The sequence below is a fragment of the Pituophis catenifer genome, unplaced genomic scaffold (genome assembly GCF_029215685.1).
Source record: "Pituophis catenifer annectens isolate HBS135680 unplaced genomic scaffold, rPitCat1.0.hap2 SCAF_18, whole genome shotgun sequence".
In the NCBI taxonomy this organism is placed as follows: Eukaryota; Metazoa; Chordata; class Lepidosauria; order Squamata; family Colubridae; genus Pituophis; species Pituophis catenifer.
The window spans coordinates 6,023,383-6,040,054 of record NW_027256898.1 but is presented as its reverse complement, the minus strand read 5'-3'; the positions used below and the strand labels follow the sequence as shown (position 1 = coordinate 6,040,054).

The following is a 16,672-nucleotide window of genomic DNA, read 5'->3' as shown; positions in this document are numbered from 1 at the left end:
ATGTCTAATAACTCCTGATTTAACATAATAATATTATTATATCTCCCAATTTAACAATTTCTGCTCGTGGTCTGCCCTTTTACTACCCCCCATACGATATAACATTTCAAAGCATACTTCCACTCTAAGGCTATTCAATAAATCCTAATTTAACACTTGTTCAGTTCAACTACCCATTTCCTTCCCCCCCTTCATTACATATATTCACATCTAAACATAATATCCCTTTTCTTTAAACTAAACAATCCATAACCTAACCTATCTCCACCCACTTTCCTACAAAATTACCATAATTATTCTTAATATCTTTATTCTTCTGCCCACTCCCCTAGAAAAAACCTCCCAACTCTTGTTAATCTGTTAATTTCACGGCTGGCTGGGGAACTCTGGGAGTCGAAGTCCACACCTGTTTGGGCTCAACACCGATCTTCCCCCTTATGCGGTCGCTTAAAGCATCCGACAAGCCGGCCCGATAAGCGCAAGGATTCAGTTCCATCCCACCGATTATTTCCCGCGAGGGCGCAAAAGCCACGCCCTTCCATTCATTCCGCCGTTCCGAAGGCCCCGCCCCTTCACGCGGCGCGAGGGACGGCGTTTGTTTTCTCCCTCCTCCTCCCTCCCCGCCACTCCCAACCGGCCCCGCCCTCTTTCCTCCGGCCCCGCCCACCCTCGGATTCTATCCCACGGCCTCCAAGCCCCGCCCCCTTTTACCTCAGGCGCGTTGTCACGATGTTGCCGCCTGAAGGCGAAAGCGGCTGGCCGCGTTTCGGGCGGCGGCGGCGGCTGCAGCGGCGGCTCCCTCCCTTCTGGAGTCGTCCAGGCGCCTCCTCCTCCTCCTCCTCCGTTCCCTCCCTCGGTCGCGGCCGCTCTGAGTCACGACGGCGGAGGGAGGAGGAAGAAGAAGAGGCGCAGCGGCAGAAGAAGAGGCGGTCGCTCCGCTCGCACACGAGCAGCCGCTCTCCCGGCGCAACCGGGCTGTCTCGCCTCACGGCTCCCGCGAGGGAAAGGAAGGGACCCGCCTGGCTTCTTCGCTCCCCGGGGACGCCAGGGAGGGGGGGAGGCTCGCCCCCTCCCTCCTCCTCCTCAAAAAAAAAAAAAAAAAAAAAAAACCCAACCGCCGCCTTCAGGTAAGCGCCTTTCGGCCTCACCCGCCCTTACAAAAGGCGGCGCGCGGCGGCGGCGGCGCGTCTGCGCGTGCGCGCTCGCTCGCCCGCGAGGGTTCCATCGGCCCCCCCTCTCTCTTTCCCCAACGGCCGTTCTCTCTTCTTCCCCTCCCCCCCCCCTCCCGCCTTGTGTGTGTGTTTTCTCTCTTCCCAACATGGAGTCACTCTTGCTTCTGCCCTGCTTCAGGTTTGGAGGAGAGAGGGGTGTGTGTGTTTGTGTGCCTGTTTCAGGGAGAGAGTTGTGTGTCTGTCTTGTCTGTCTGCCCTGCTTCAGGTTTTGGGGAAAGGGGTGTGTGTGTGGGTTTTGCCTTCCCTGCTTTGGGGAGAGGGGTGTGTGTGTGTACCTGCCCTGCTTCAGGTTTTGGGGAGAGGATTGTGTGTTTGTGTGTGCCTGCCCTGCTTTGGGGAGAGGTGTGTGTGTGTGTGTTGGTGTGTATCTGCCCTGCTTCAGGTTTTGGGGAGACTGTGTGTGTGTGTTTGTGTGTGCCTGCCCTGCTTTGGGGAGAAGGATGTGTGTGTCTGCCCTGCTTCAGGTTTTGGGGAGAGGATTGTGTGTGTATGTTTGTGTGTGCCTGCCCTGCTTCAGGTTTTGGGGAGACTGTGTGTGTGTGTGTTTGTGTGTGCCTGCCCTGCTTTGGGGAGAAGGATGTGTGTGTGTGTGTGTCTGCCCTGCTTCAGGTTTTGGGGAAAGAGGGTTTGTATGTGTGTGTTTGTGTGTGCCTGCCCTGCTTTGGGGAGAAGGATGTGTGTGTGCCTGCCTTGCTTCAGGTTTTGGGGAAAGAGGGTTTGTGTGTGTGTGTTTGTGTGTGCCTGCCCTGCTTTGGGGAGAAGGATGTGTGTGTGTGCCTGCTTTGCTTCAGGTTTTGGGGAAAGAGGGTTTGTGTGTGTGTGTTTGTGTGTGCCTGCCCTGCTTCAGGTTTTGGGGAGACTCTGTGTGTTTGTGTGGGCCTGCCCTGCTTTGGGGAGAAGGATGTGTGTGTGGGCCTGCCCTGCTTCAGGTTTTGGGGAAAGAAGGTTTATGTGTGTGTCTTTGTGTGTGCCTGCCCTGCTTCAGGTTTTGGTGAGACGCTGTGTGTGTGTTTGTGTGTGCCTGCCCTGCTTTGGGGAGAAGGATATGTGTGTGTGCCTGCCCTGCTTCAGGTTTGGGGCAAGAGATTGTGTGTGTGTGCCTGCCCTGCTTTAGGTTTTGGGAAAGGGCTGTGTGTGTGCCTGCCCTGCTTTGGGGAGAGGGGTGTTCCAGCCTCCCCTTCTTCCCCCCCCCAACTGCTGCAATCCACGCCTGAAATACAGCACGATTTTTACCATTCTTGGGGGAGGGGATGTTTGCGTGCGGGTTTTTAAGGCTGAGGTTAACTGTTCTTGAGTTCTCAACTTTGGCAGTGGAATTGCAGCCCCCATCCTGGGTGTCCTTGCCCACTTCTGCACCCTGCCATCCTAACCAGACTCCTGAATTCACCTGATTTCTAGGTTCAGTAGAGAGGCTGAAGAAGGGTGACATTATTTGAATGGCACTGGCTGGGGGGGGGGCAGTGCCACCCGCTCGGATGCCAATTTCACACAATTTGCACTTGAAATGGGCAAGGTTGGCATCTCAATACATCCAGCCTCTGACTGTATGTGGTTCATGTCCTTTTGGCTTTTAATGATCAGTTCCAATATGTTTTTTGTTTTCTAAGGTGTTATTTTCTACTACAAGACGACAATCTCATTTCCACTACAAGACAACAATCTCAGTCTATGGATAACTTTTCTCTTACCAGAAAAGTTGGCATGGGTCAGGATTTTTTCTTCTATCCCAGTAAATGGGTCAGGACTACTGTGTTTCCCCGAAAATAAAACCGGGTCTTATATTAATTTTTGTTCCAAAAAGACGAATTAGGACTTATTTTCTGGTTAGGTCTTATTTGGGGGAAAATACGGTACTAAATGCATCCATCTGGCTGGCAATCTTAACGGGCTTTTTTTGGGGGGGTAGGGCTTATATTACAAGCATCCTGAAAAATCATGCTAGGACTTAGTTTCGGGGAAACGGTACCAAATGGGTCAGGACTTCTCTTTCTTCCCCATTGTGGCTGTGGGCTGTGCTGCCTTTGTATTGTTGTTGCGGCAACTGAGAAATGCAACTGTTTTTCCTCAAAATTGATTGCCCTCACATAGTTGCACGCCAGACGGGAGGAAGGCTTTCCACTGACATTGGCCTTGGGAGATTACCCAGATGAAGTTTAGGGCAGGAAGCTTGGTTAGCTATGGCAGAGAAAAGGGATTCCAGTCTGCGATAGAAAACAGCTCTTGGGTCCTTGGATACAGTATTCTCTTTTGGACAAAGCCAGTAGCTCAGTTTTAAGAGTATGTGCTTTGCACGTAAAAGATTCCAGCTTCAGTTCTTCTTGTATCTAAGTAAAAAAAAATTTTTTAAAAAAAATCAGATGCCAGAGAGAAGAGGCACCTTCCAAGCCAAGATCCTTGAAGAGTTTCTGCCTGTCAAAACAGTTCTAAACTGGAAGAACAATAGCCTGAGCTGATTACAGTATCTGCCGCTCCCATCATCCTGAGTGTTGTTTTAGGTTTTAGGTTTGTGCGTGTTGTCACTTGGTTGTGTTTTCAGATGTACGTTTTAAATTACCTGAAGTTTGTGCTCAGCGTAAAAACTCGGAAGGAATCCTCCTCACTCGCTCCTGACCCTTTCTGCTTTTGACTGTTAAATAATAAATAATAATAATAATAACTTTATTGTCATTGTATGTGTATACACAGTATACCCATACAACGAAATTCACTTAACACCCAAAAACCAGGTCCAACACACATAACAATCCCCAAACACACCCCCACCCACCACAAATTCCCCACCCCTAAACCACCCAAACATCCACACAACAGACCAAAACTGTTTAATACGTTGTAAGAAAAGTCCTATTTTTTTAATGTATTGAAATAAGGCTTCTATGGGACATTACGCAAGACAGTAAAGGCCATGGAAACTCAAGTCGTGTAACCAGAGTACAGGTAGTCCTCGACTTACAACGGTTCTGTTCAACAGTGTCTGTTGAAAGTTACAACTGCATTGAAAAATGTGACGGGGCCATTTTTCAAAGTTACAACCTTTTTGCAGCACCCCCACAGTCACGTGATCAAAATTCAGGTGCTTGGCAACTGGTTCATGTTTATGACCGTTTCTGTGTCCCGAGATCATGTGATTCCCCTTTTGCGACCTATTGACAGTCAAAAGTCAAGCGGGAAGCCGGATTCACTTAACAACGGCGTTACTAACTTAACAACTGCAGTGATTCGCTTAACAACTCTGGCAAGAAAGGTCGTAAAGTGGGGCAAAACTCACTTAACAAATGTCTCCTTTAACAACAGAAATGTTGGGCCCAATTCGGGTTGTAAGTCGGAGATTACCTGTAATGCATTCACTGTTGTATGCCAAATTTATTTGTGTTTATATAATATTTTTGCAGGCCAGTTGGTGGCTGGAGTTCTTATATAATGTTTTATAAGAACATTCGGTCACAAAATATAGGCTTAAATCATCATCCTTTGCAATAGTGGATGGCAAAAGAAATGAATGATTTCATAGAGACGTTTTTCTGAAATGTGCAAGGCAGTTAAGCTCCTTGTCAGAAGTTTTAAAGAATACATTCATATCCCACCTAAAAACTGAAAAATTAATCTATTTCAATAATATACACTAAGCCTTTAAAAATCCTAACATTAGAATTATCAATGTATAATAGTATTTTTAGCAACTAGACTGTTTATAAACCCTGTTTATAAGAGTTACCCATGGTATGCACATGGCCATCCCTGCTCAAATACTTTGCACAATTCAAGTGGCTGATAGACATATCTAAGTAAATCAGTGTGATAAGTGTTTAATGGCATGTATGTTAATCCTGCATAAATTGAGGATGGATCTGGATTAATTGCAGACTGTGGCACAAAGCTTAATAGTTGTATTAATCTGCCTTTTACTATAACTTCCTCATTTTGTAAAGGGAGTCTGCAGTAATTGAGCACTGATTAAGCCTTTAGATAAGCTCTTGATTAGGCAGTTTCCGAAGGGAATCTGTAAATATAGTAGGTACTTGGTCATACATTGTTCAATTGTTTCTGTTGCAGGCTACTTTGTTACCTTGGGCCTATTAACTCTTTTATTGCAAAGAAGCTTCCCACTTGGCCCTTGTCTAGAAAGGAAATCAGCTCTATCCTGCTGAGGACATTTCCTTCCCTATTCTGTTACTTTTTTCAATAGTGGCAGCCTAGTTTTTATAAAACGAATCACAGACTTGCAGTCTGCAGATTAACTCAGAATCTCACACCTTAGTCTTGTGGATAACACATTTCCTTCCTGGCCATGTATTAAATGGCAGCGGCAGAGCTTGCACCACAGAGCTTAACAAACCTCTTGTGGGAAATTGATTTGTGCTTCCTGTTTTGTTTAATAATGTCAACGTACTGCAGTTGCTGCTGGTTTTGTAAGGAACCTTGGAGCTGGTTTGGAGTAACTAAGATGCTGTACGTGAAGCATTAATAGTCTAGAATTAGGAATATGTTTTTTCTGAACAATTTCAGGAAAGATGAAAAGCTGGCAGCAAATAAAAATGTTAAGGCAAAACGGAATTTAATAAATTCTGACCGACTGTTCACATCAAGTATTGGCAGTTGTTTTTAACATTTCCTTAAGAGTTTATGTTTAACCCCTCTTTTCAACAAATGCCTGATTTCTTTTCCCGAAAGGCTTTGGCTTGATTAGCAATTTGTCACATATTTATGAGCAACTATAGTTGTTGCCAGTTGTTTTGGGACAGCAGAACATTATACAGCTTTGGGATTCCTGTAGCAGCTTCCCAACTTGCCGTAATTAAAATGTCCTTTGAAAGCAACTCCGAGGTACCCAAACATAAATATTACAGGTGGCTTGTGAGCGGGAGAAATATTAACAAATGAAGGCAAATATACGTGTCCAGGAATAATGCTGCAGGATCCAATATTCTGTAGAGAGAAAAGTTCCCTGAGGATGGGCTCCAGCACGAGTCCAAAAGCTTGGAAGACTAAAACTCTGGTCACAATGACCGATCCAGATTGGATCCTGCAGAAATATGAATATTACCACTGCCCCAAACCCTCCCCCACCCACCCCTCATTGTGAAATCCTATTTCTCTGCATTAATTCAATTATTTTTGTTGTAGACAAAATCAGCATGAGTTACAGTTTTAACAATTAAATGTCTCGCACGTGGGTATTTTTATCTCTGATGTGTGTTTGTGTTTCTAGATTACTAAATCTTTTCAGATAAGATACTCTTCAGGGCCTTACTCAGATAATGCCTGTATATAGATTAAGGTGAGCAAAGATAGGTTAACTTGTCTCTCATTAATTCTGGTTTTACATTCAGAAGCCTGTTTTGGAATCAGTTATCCATATCAATTCTTAGTAAAAACAAGAATTTTCACTTTTGAAATAACTGGGACTGTGACATACTTCATGAGCTTTTCTCGTGGTTAAAAATAATTTTGTTTTTGTTGTTAATGTAGGATAAAAAAATAACTTGCTGCATAAGAAAGTACATAATAAATTAACATAAATACAATTACCAAGAATATTTATTGACAAAATCCAGCAGTAGTTAAATACCACGCAGCTTGCTTGAAATGCCACCTCTCTGTACGGTTTTGATAGCTGAATGGTTTATCTACCTGCAACAGCTTCAACTTTTAAGCCTGAAGGTGGAATGAAATTGCACTTTTCCTATCTGGAATTATGGTGGAATATTGATTTGACTCAGAAAATGAGGACGACAAAATTGAGGTTTTATATTTTGAGCCCTGATTGTGCAAAGCTTTCAATATTCTGTTACAATACTTAGAGCATATTAAACAAACATTCCAAGATTCCCTAACAGCTGATTGAGAATTAATACTAACCTTAAGAAGGCTAGAAACATCAATTGGTTGACCTGGAACACAATGGAGGCAGCCTTGTGTAGGTCATTGTTTGTATAAATAATAGCTTGCATATAATTTAAGGAACTGAAGAGAATAATAACAATACTTCATGGGTATCTGGTCTCCGGCTGACCCAACAAAATGACCTCAGGGGGGGTTCTTGAATTTAATTGCACCATCGCCCTCAACCATTTGTCAAAACCTTCCTTGAAAGAAGCTATGAAAACGCCAGGATCGTATCCAGGAAATGAACCACTTTCCTGTTTTGGATTTAAAACATTTTTAAAAGTATGGTTAACGGCTGCTTATTTGATTTTTTTATTTTTATTTTAATGAGAACTGTGCATACTTTGTCTAAAATTTAAAGTAGCCCTTGGAAACATGGTGGAAACAAGCTTGCAATTTTAAAACGTCCGGATCTCACTGTTCACTTATAAATGGACGACTGTATGCATTCTGCATTGCAGGCACCCCTATAGAAATGTGAATTAATTCAGTCTCGGTCTACTTCATTCAAGGTCATGAATCAGACTGAATGAATTGGGGGGGGAATCTATGAGGAGGGGGGAGACAAGGCAGCTCTAATTTCAATGCTCCAGTGTTTATTGGAAGATTTTTCTTGTGAAACAAGGCAGCAGCTCTTATGCCCTCATAAGTATAAGCATATTGTAACTATTAAAGGCCCTGTGAAGGTTTAATCTTTAATCTTGGGGTAATAACTTGAGAAAACAACTCAGCACTGTGCGTGTGTGTGTGTGTGTGTACGATTTTTGTATTAGCTTAGACGGGCCTATGCAGATTGTCACAGGCCTTGGTAGTGGATCAGCTGTTGTACAGCTGTCTTTTTAAACACTGCTGGTTGCTTCTAGGACCATAACCATCCACAGGATACACAGCCAATATTACCTTCAAAATATCCAATTCCAGATACTTGGGCATACTGTTCATTGGAATTTTTAACTGAAACCCCAAGCTTCACTTGCTGGGGATTTTTTTTTTTAAAGGTGGTATGAGGAAGGAGGAAGATAATACACCACCACTCAAACCAATAGGAAGGATGGCTGAGGGAGAAAAAAAAATACTTCATTACTTGATCAGTAATGACAGATGAAGTTCTCTGAGTAATAGCTTGCTTACTTGTTACTGTGTTTTAAGGGTGCACTTGAATCTGATTGTTGCTTTCCTCGAAAGCAAAATGTCTGTGGAAGAAATGATGTGAATTCTGGTTTCCTGGCGCCATGAACATTTCTAGAAGGAGCAGTACGGGTAGTCCTCGACTTACGACCACAATTGAGCCCAAAATGTATGTTGCTAAGTGAAACATTTGTTAAGTGCGCTTTGCCCCATTTTATGACCTGTCTCGCCACAGTTACTAAGGGAACCATTGCAATTGTTAAGTTAGTAACGTCGTTCAGTAATTCTGGCTTCCCCATTGGCTGCTTGTCAGAAAGTCACGAAAGCTGATCACATGACCTGGGGACACAGAATCTGTCATCAATATGAGCCAGTTGCCAAGCATCCGAACTTGTGGCTATGGGGATGCCACAAAGGTCATAAGTGTGAAAAATGGTCGTGTCACTTTTTTCAGTGCTGTGGTCACTAAATGAACTGTTGTAAATTGAGAACTGCCTGTCGTTTTGCAGAAGCAGTTTTACTTCGCAGCCAGCTTAATGGGGGGGTTGATAAAATGCATTAAGCCCAGTCACTTAAATCCCAGCCATGGGATTGCTTTATGGTTAACAATGCTAAACGTTTTGTGACTTCGCTTGAAATAAACAAATTTTTTAAAAATTCAGATTATCTGTGTTAGCCATGGGGAAAAAATCTCAAAATCTGTACTGGGACAAAAACCTCTCAGCCAGGCATAAAACCTTCTGAAGCTGAGACCTAATACAGAGGTTTTAATTTTGTCTAGGATTTTAATGTAGCTTTGATGTAGCTGACTTTTTAGCTACCTCAGGCTGCCTGTACGGTACTTGTAAAATAGCCCTCCTTGTAGGAAACAAGTATCAAAGCATTTTGCCTATGCAAATGGATGGATTAAAACTGTGCGGGGAATTCTTGCTCACCATCCAGAGTCGTGAGAATTGAATGGCACAGCAATGGTATTAATAATAAATGTGTGCTTTCAGAGAAGTGCTTTAGTATATGAGCTCCCCTCTGCATCTATGAAATGGCACCATTAAAAGCAGGCCTCATCTGAGGTTTAGAGCAGTTCCATATCACATCGATTTTGTTCATTTGTCTGGTGGATCTCAACAAGGCTGGCCATGATTTTTTGCATTGTATATCTGCAGCTGTGATCATTAGGCCAAGTCTATATCCAACAGTCCTGCAGATTTGTCTATAGTTCCAGTATCTTGTTTGAACCCTGAAAATGTATCGTTTGGTGGTGAGATGAAGCATGTTATATAAACAGAGTTAGCAAGTTCTGTTATCTTTTTTTCTGTTACTTCAGGAACTGCTCTTCCTCAAGAAAGGAAGGCATTAATCTCCTAGGATGCCTGGGCTGAGAACGGAAACACACCTTATGTGGGCTGCACAAATTATGCCATTTTGCTTGGCGCTAAAATTATTGTGGGTTTACCAATGCGTTTACATACACGTTGAGAAGCATTGCGTGCCATGTGTCTTATCAGCTTTGGGAAGCTACTCTGACCAAAACAGTTTCCTTGACTGTAAAACAGCTTTCATTAAAGCAGGCATCCCCTTCTTCCTGTTCGACGACTTTTATTACCAACAAATGAACTGTTTTTTCTTTTAATTGTCCTCCTGTTTTTGATGACAGAAGTTTTCCTCCAGGAACTGAAACATTTAATTTAACATTAGAAGAACAAAACTAATTAGAGGTAATGTTCAAACGGGATAGAGAACTACATGCATTTTTCACCAGGCAAGACTTGAACCAATGCAGGATATTTAACATACTTAGAACTAGTTTGGGATGTCTATTAAAAATTGTTGCTTTGTTCTCACAGGGTTGCTGTTTGTGGCGTTTCCAGGCTAACAGATCGCAGTCAAGTATTCTGGTAAGTCTGTCATTACTTTTTGGAGCTGGGAAGCAAATAACTTGGAAACCCTAAATGTGTGGCTTGTTTTGAATGACTAGAATGAAAAAGAGACCTTATTTCTATGTTACGGAATCATTTAAGTCACACTGGAAGGAAGCTTAAAAGGTAGTATTGAATTGAATTCTTTATTGATTGGACACACAAGGAATTTGTCTTTGGTGCATATGCTCTCAGTGTACATAAAAAGACAAGATACATTCATCAAGAATCCTAAGGTACAACACTTAATGATAGTCATAGGGTACAAATAAGCAATCAAATCATACTAGAAACAATATCAATATAAATGGTAAGGATACAAGCAACAAAGTTACAGTCATGCAGTCATAAGTGGGAGGAGATGGGTGATAGGAATGATGAGAAGCTTAATAGTAATAGTAATACAGCCTTAGTGAATAGTTGGACAGTGTTGAGGGAATTATTTGTTCAGCAGAGTGATGGCGTTTGGGAAAAAACTGTCCTTGTGTCTAGTTGTTCTGGTGTGCAGTGCTCTATAGCCTCGTTTTGAGAGTAGGAGTTGAAACAGTTGATGTCCAGGATGCGAGGGCTCTGTAGATATTTTCACAGCCCGCTTTTTGACTCGTGCAGTATTCAGGTCCTCCATGGAAGGCAGGTTGGTAGCCATGGTTTTTTCTGCAGTTCTAACTATCCTCTGAAGTCTGTGTCTGTCTTGTTGGGTTGCAGAACCAAAAGGTTATCTAGTCCATTCCCCTGCTTATTGCAGGATCTACTAAAAGTCTCTGGCCAGTAGCCATCTAACTTCTGCTCAGAAGTTCTTCCCATACACCATGAATGTGACAACCCACCAAACTGAAGTCCATGCAAAATGTCTTGCCCTGGACAGAAGTGAAGAAATCCTCACACCGACGGTTGTTAGCAGTTGGCACTGCAGTCTCTCTCCGGTCCCCAGGATTAATCCAGTATAATTAACACTGTTGTCTCGTCATCTCTTCAGAAGTCTTCAAAACTGGAAAAAAGGGAATGAACCGTGAGGCTGTTCCGGGGAAGAGTCCGGAGGAGATGTACATTCAGCAGAAAGTGAGAGTCCTGCTAATGCTTAGAAAGATGGGATCAAACGTACGTATCAATGCCGTGAGCTTCCGGTTGACCAGGTTTACCTTCCGAGTTTCTCAGACGACCATTTTGATGTGTATTGCAAGCTGCCAGAGGAACCATTTAATTATTTCCGAGGCGATCACTCTGTAATCCCCCAAAAACCTTGGGGAATTAGCAGTATTAATCCCAATCATTATAGATCACTTGTTTGCAATATCTCGAGGGTCATTCCCTACGCTACTTGTGCGATTTCTTTCGCCCATTTGGTCTTAACGGTCAAGGCACCAGCTAGAAACTGGGAGACCGTGAGTTCTGGTCCCACTTGATGGCATGATGTCAGGGTGACTTTGGACCAACCCGTCTCTCTCAGCCCAGCCCACCTCACAGAGTTGTTGTTGTGGGGAAAATAGGAAGAGGAGGAAAGAGGCATGTTCTCTGCATTATTTATAAAAATGGGCTATAAATAAAAATAAGTACATCAATAAATAAACAGCCAACTTGAAAAGCAAGCGGACGGATAATTGATCTGCCGGCAAGTTTGCCTTGCCTTTTAATGGGGTTTTTGTTCTGCCCTTTTCCAGTTAACCAGCAGTGAAGAGGAGTTCCTGCGGACGTATGCAGGAGTAGTGAATAGTCAGCTTAGCCAGCTTCCTCAGCACTCTATTGACCAAGGTGAGTAACAGTTTATACCTTTTTTTTTTTTTTTTGCTACAAATGTCTAACATGGAAACACTTTGATCGATTTTGAAAGGACCAAAATAATAAAAGCACAGCAGTCACATTCTCTCCCCTGCACCACCCATAATATGTTTTTTTTTTTTCCTTTTAATGTTAAACCAGGATTCTCCATTAATATGTTTATTACTTACTGCATATACTGCTCTGGGGATCTATAAACTGAAGCACAGCATAGCTACTGATATATTTAATGGATTTCAAACGACCTACTTTTTGCGGGGTGGTGCGGTGGCCTAGAGGTGGCGCTCTCACCTCACAATCAGGAGGCTGTGAGTTCGATCCTGGGAAGAGGCCGATGTTTCTCTCTCTGGGCACAATAAGAATATATCTGCTGATTAAAACTCCGCATTGGCGACAGGAAGGGCATCCGGCCAGTAAAAACTCAGCGCCATTCAGTTGCCCAGACTCCACCCCGCAAGGGTCATTAAAAGAAGATGATGATGATAAAACTACCTACTTTTCGCCTAAGGATAGCTCGGGCATGTTTGAAGTGCATTACTCTGTCCTGTTAAAGCATGTTGGACTAGTAGCATTTCTTTCTCAACGGTTTTAATCCAACTAATAACTATATCCATAGATGGGCAATACAGAATACTTATTAGCGGGGTGAATAACATTCTGCATTTCCTCAATGAAAGAAGAGACCCAGAAGACTAAAATCCAGCAACTGAATGGAAGGGTTAACCGCTAGATGGCAGCACACACTTGTTTTTTAAAACAGTGCTCCCACATTTACACACCTGGTTTTTTTAAACAATGTGTGTTGTCTTTCTTGCTTAAACCTCAGGTTGCCTCGTGTAGAAAACTGACTTTCAAAACCCAAATTGCTGTGGTTCACACTATTGATTTTATGACTTGTTCAAAAGTGAGCTGGGAATTTAGACTTACTCCTATTTGCAAACCTGTGATAGGCTTGCTATTCTGTGGATATTCCCCAATGTTATTTTCACTAGAGCTGGCTCGGGTGCAATCAGATAGAAAAAAACTGCTTTTTCCCCTGGTGCTGAAGAGTCAGCATTCCTTCTGGTTTCCTCCAGTTGGTCGTTGATCTGCTTGAGATTCCCTGTGCCCTGTGCAGTGGCTACCCTTGGGTTTCTGTTCAGTTCAGGAGTTGCTTGCTAAGTCGAGTTTCCCAAATTGTCTGGAAATACTGAAAGGGCAGTGGCGATAAACGTTAATGACTGCAATCCTGACCACTCAGGGTCACTGTGAACCTTAAGGCTTTGGGATTGCTCTTTTGACCTGGCTCAGAAGTACCAAACAGCAGAGCTGAAGTGTTAATCCATAGACGCATAGAGCTGGAAGCCTTCCTGCCTTCCTTCCTTCTTTCTCTGCCTGTTTTGATCTTCCTTGCATTAGCTCTCTGCCTATTTAAAGAGGGAGTAAAAAAGAAGCTGCTCCAATAACGCTGCTTTACGCTTCTCTCTAGGAGTGCCTGGTGCACTTTGGGGCACATCTGAATATGTTTGCGAAACGAAAGGGAGGGTTGGAGAGTCGAGCAGAGAAGCTGGCTGGTTCCCTGGGTGGCTGGAATCCTGGATGGTTTCCACCGAAGTGGCAGGACCAACCTTGGTGGCTCTGGCAGCTCTGGTTGCTATAGCAATAGAGCTAAGTTGGTTCTAGCAGAAGCCGGATCCCTTGGGGAGCACGGAGTTGAGATGCAAACATAGTCTGGGCAAAGTAGACTAGAACTGAACAACTGAACAACACAGTCATTCCACAAAGCCTGTTCTAGAGGGAGAAAATGCCCTGGAGGTTTGTTAGAGAGCTTCTCACAATAATTGTGAGAAAGTGGATGACCTGTTATGCAGTTATCCTGCCTACGTTCGCTCCATATGCACAGGCTGCATCAAAGCAGATGCCACAGAGAGTACATTTACCCTGCTAAGCATGAGATCTACGTCTTTTATTTGCTCCACACTTTGGCATGAAGGGTTAAAGATGCTTTTTAAAAATTACTTAGACCTGTCGGGCGGTGCGAAGGGCGCCTTTCCCCCAGATTTGTGCAATAATGTTTTGTCTGGCGTACGAAGACTACTGTTCCCAGCATTCCCAGTTGCAGGAGGGTTGGCTGAGGATTTGTGAGACTCGGCCCCAAGGCATCCAGAACATTACCCACATTGTTGCTGCTCAACAAAAGAAGCCAACCTCTTTCCCCCTTTTGTGCCGCAGGTGCGGAGGATGGCGTGATGGCATTTTCCAGATCAGAGACCGAAGACAGAAGACAGTAACTGGAGCGGTTCTTTGTGCTATATAGAACTGGAAAAGGGGCAAACGAAGCGCCGGGCAGGTCGAGGAAGATGAGCGGTCACCCTTCGGTCCCTTTGCCCTGCCCTAAAGTCGGTGTGTCCCCACCATAGCTTCCCCTGCTCTAAATTCTCTTCTCATCTCCAGCCCTCCTGAATGCATTTCACAGCCCTTGGTTCCCTTCCCCTATTATTTTGGCTCCGTAGGTTTGTCGCCGATCCAGGATGACTCCAGGAATGCATTTAGGATTGGCTTACCCGCCCCCACCTCCACCCATAACAAGTGAACCAATTGGCAGATTCAGAGAAGAAAAACCGTGGCAGCCCCTCCCCACCCCCCTCGTGTTTAATTTTGCTTTTAAAAAAAAAATAATAATAATTAATGAATGGTTGCTAATGTCCCACTTGCCAAGCCTTTAGGCTCCAGTGCTTATATAGGTCAGGTTGGTGTGTTTTTGGAGAGGGGCTTGGTCGTGGGCAAGTGGAAGAGGCCCGGAGTGGAAAGGCTTGTAGATGTTTTGCTGAGATCAGTGTTTTCTTTTGCTGGAATCTGAGGGGTGGGGGGGGAGGACAGAGGGGAAGAGGGGAATCAGTGTATTTTAGTTACTGCTTTGCAATTTCTGGAGGGACGGTGGGAGAGGCAGATCTTTGGCTCTATTTATTATAAGCTTGCTTGCGTTTCAGAAAAAAAAAGCCAGTGTTAAGGGGCTGACTTTCAGCCGATTGCAAAATCTGCCCGTCCGGGGTTGCTGCCGCTCAGAAATTCCTGGATTTCTGGGGTGTCTTCAGACTGAAAGGAAGCGCTCAAAAGCCCGGAGTTGAGATGGTGAATCTCCAATTTAAAAAAAAAAATAATCAAGAAACTACATTTGTGCTCAGGAGGAGATTTGCTGTCACTCTGCCGGCATTGATGAGTTGCAAAATCTGTAACCCTCCTCTTCAGATTGGACCTGTTTTGCTGTAGCTCTTTGATAGCGTATTTCGGGGGGCAATTAAAATCTACTCTCAATGGCTCCAGGTGGTAGAACCAATTCGCAGTATTAGTTATAGACCAGAGTATTTCCCAAAAGCTCCTTCATCCATGTATTTCCTTCCAGGAAGGCAGCATTGCTAGCTGGGGAATTCTGGGGGTTGAAGTCCAGACATCTTTAAAGTTGCCAAGGTTACAAACACTAGCCTAGGAGAAAACGAGAATTGATTTGCAGGGAGGGTGAAATGAAATTAATTCATTTCTTGGGCGCCAATGGCGAAATCAACAATAAATGTAGTTTTACCTTTACAGTAAAGTTTTAAGTTCCTCTAGAATGTTGAATTTTTGGTCTTTTTGGATTTGATTTTTTTTTTTTAAATATGGATGGAGAAGGCCAGCTTTTGAAAAGGACAAATTCTTTTTCCAGGTTACACTTATTTTCCACACAGCAGGGACTCCAGATTTTCTTCCTTGCTTTATGGGAAATTGTCCTCCCTTAGAAGATAAAACCGATGTTTGTGTCTAACCCTCCTTTTCAATAAATGGTACAATTTGGACTGTGCTTTTGTGGTCAGGAGCAACTTCCATTCTACCATCGCTCTGGTGCTGTTCGTTTGCTTCATTAACTTTTTTTTTTTTTTAAATCTCCTTCAGTGGTGCTCTTCCAAAAAAAACTCGGTGCACACCCACCCTCAACAACGCTGTCTTTTAATCATTTGCCCTTAATTCGGTGGCTGCGTTTTCCTCCGAAAACTGCACTGCATTTCTATCTTGCCTGCCGCAAACGTCCCCTTCCAAAATCCATTCGTTAAAGCAGTTTTAAAAAGAGCCACTCGCTCTGCCCCAGCTCTTTTTCCAGTCCTGTCCTTCTGTGTTGTATAGGGATGAGATGTTGAACAAACTGGTGCCAACTCAGGATCGGTGCCAACAGTATAAATGTTGGGGGGAAAAAAGTGGTCTTCAAGAAAGCCCATTTAAGGCTCAATCTGGTGTCTGGATGGGTTAAATAGGCAAATGTGGCTCATAGGCTGTCGGTGTGCTCGGCGTTTCCAGACTGCTAAGAAAAGCAAAGTTGAGTGTGTCTGTTTTGCAAAACCTCCCAGAGGGCTAAAATGTACCTTGAATTGGGGTGGGAAAATACAGTTTTAAGAGCTCTCCTGTGTATATCTTGTTTTTTTTGTGCTCGTTGATAACAAAAGCAGGATTTACTGGGGCTGGGGAAAAGAGGGCAGAAGACCCCGAGCCCCTTCAGACATAGCAAAAGAAGGCCTAACCTTAGATAGTTGCTCTTGTGAGAATTGATTAGGAAGACACCGCAATAACCTTTTCGTTGTTGAACAGGCTAGTCAATGCAGGACTGTTAACCTGCAAACCAGTGATGGAACCCAAATTCAAGCCTCCTGCCAGCCAGCTGGTTTTCGGGTCTCTGCCGCGCATGCACGGGGATGTGGCCTTCCCCGATCTCCGCAGTTTCCCCCC

General features: G+C 43.8%; 1 protein-coding gene across 2 annotated transcripts; it reads left to right on the top strand.

Annotated features, from left to right (window-relative positions):
• The first annotated feature begins 761 nt into the window (after positions 1–761).
• On the top strand, positions 762–16,348 carry CTNNBIP1 (catenin beta interacting protein 1). Of its 2 annotated transcripts, none has more exons than XM_070956150.1 (5): positions 762–1,127; positions 10,091–10,141; positions 11,139–11,260; positions 11,821–11,911; positions 14,150–16,348. In XM_070956150.1, exons 3-5 carry the CDS (start codon positions 11,165–11,167, stop codon positions 14,206–14,208), a joined length of 246 nt encoding a protein of 81 aa, XP_070812251.1. In that variant the 5' UTR covers positions 762–1,127; positions 10,091–10,141; positions 11,139–11,164; the 3' UTR covers positions 14,209–16,348. The 2 variants fall into 2 exon arrangements, with proteins under 2 accessions (XP_070812251.1, XP_070812252.1); XM_070956151.1 differs by lacking the exon at positions 762–1,127 and adding an exon at positions 8,395–8,415.
• Positions 16,349–16,672: the final 324 nt, after the last annotated feature.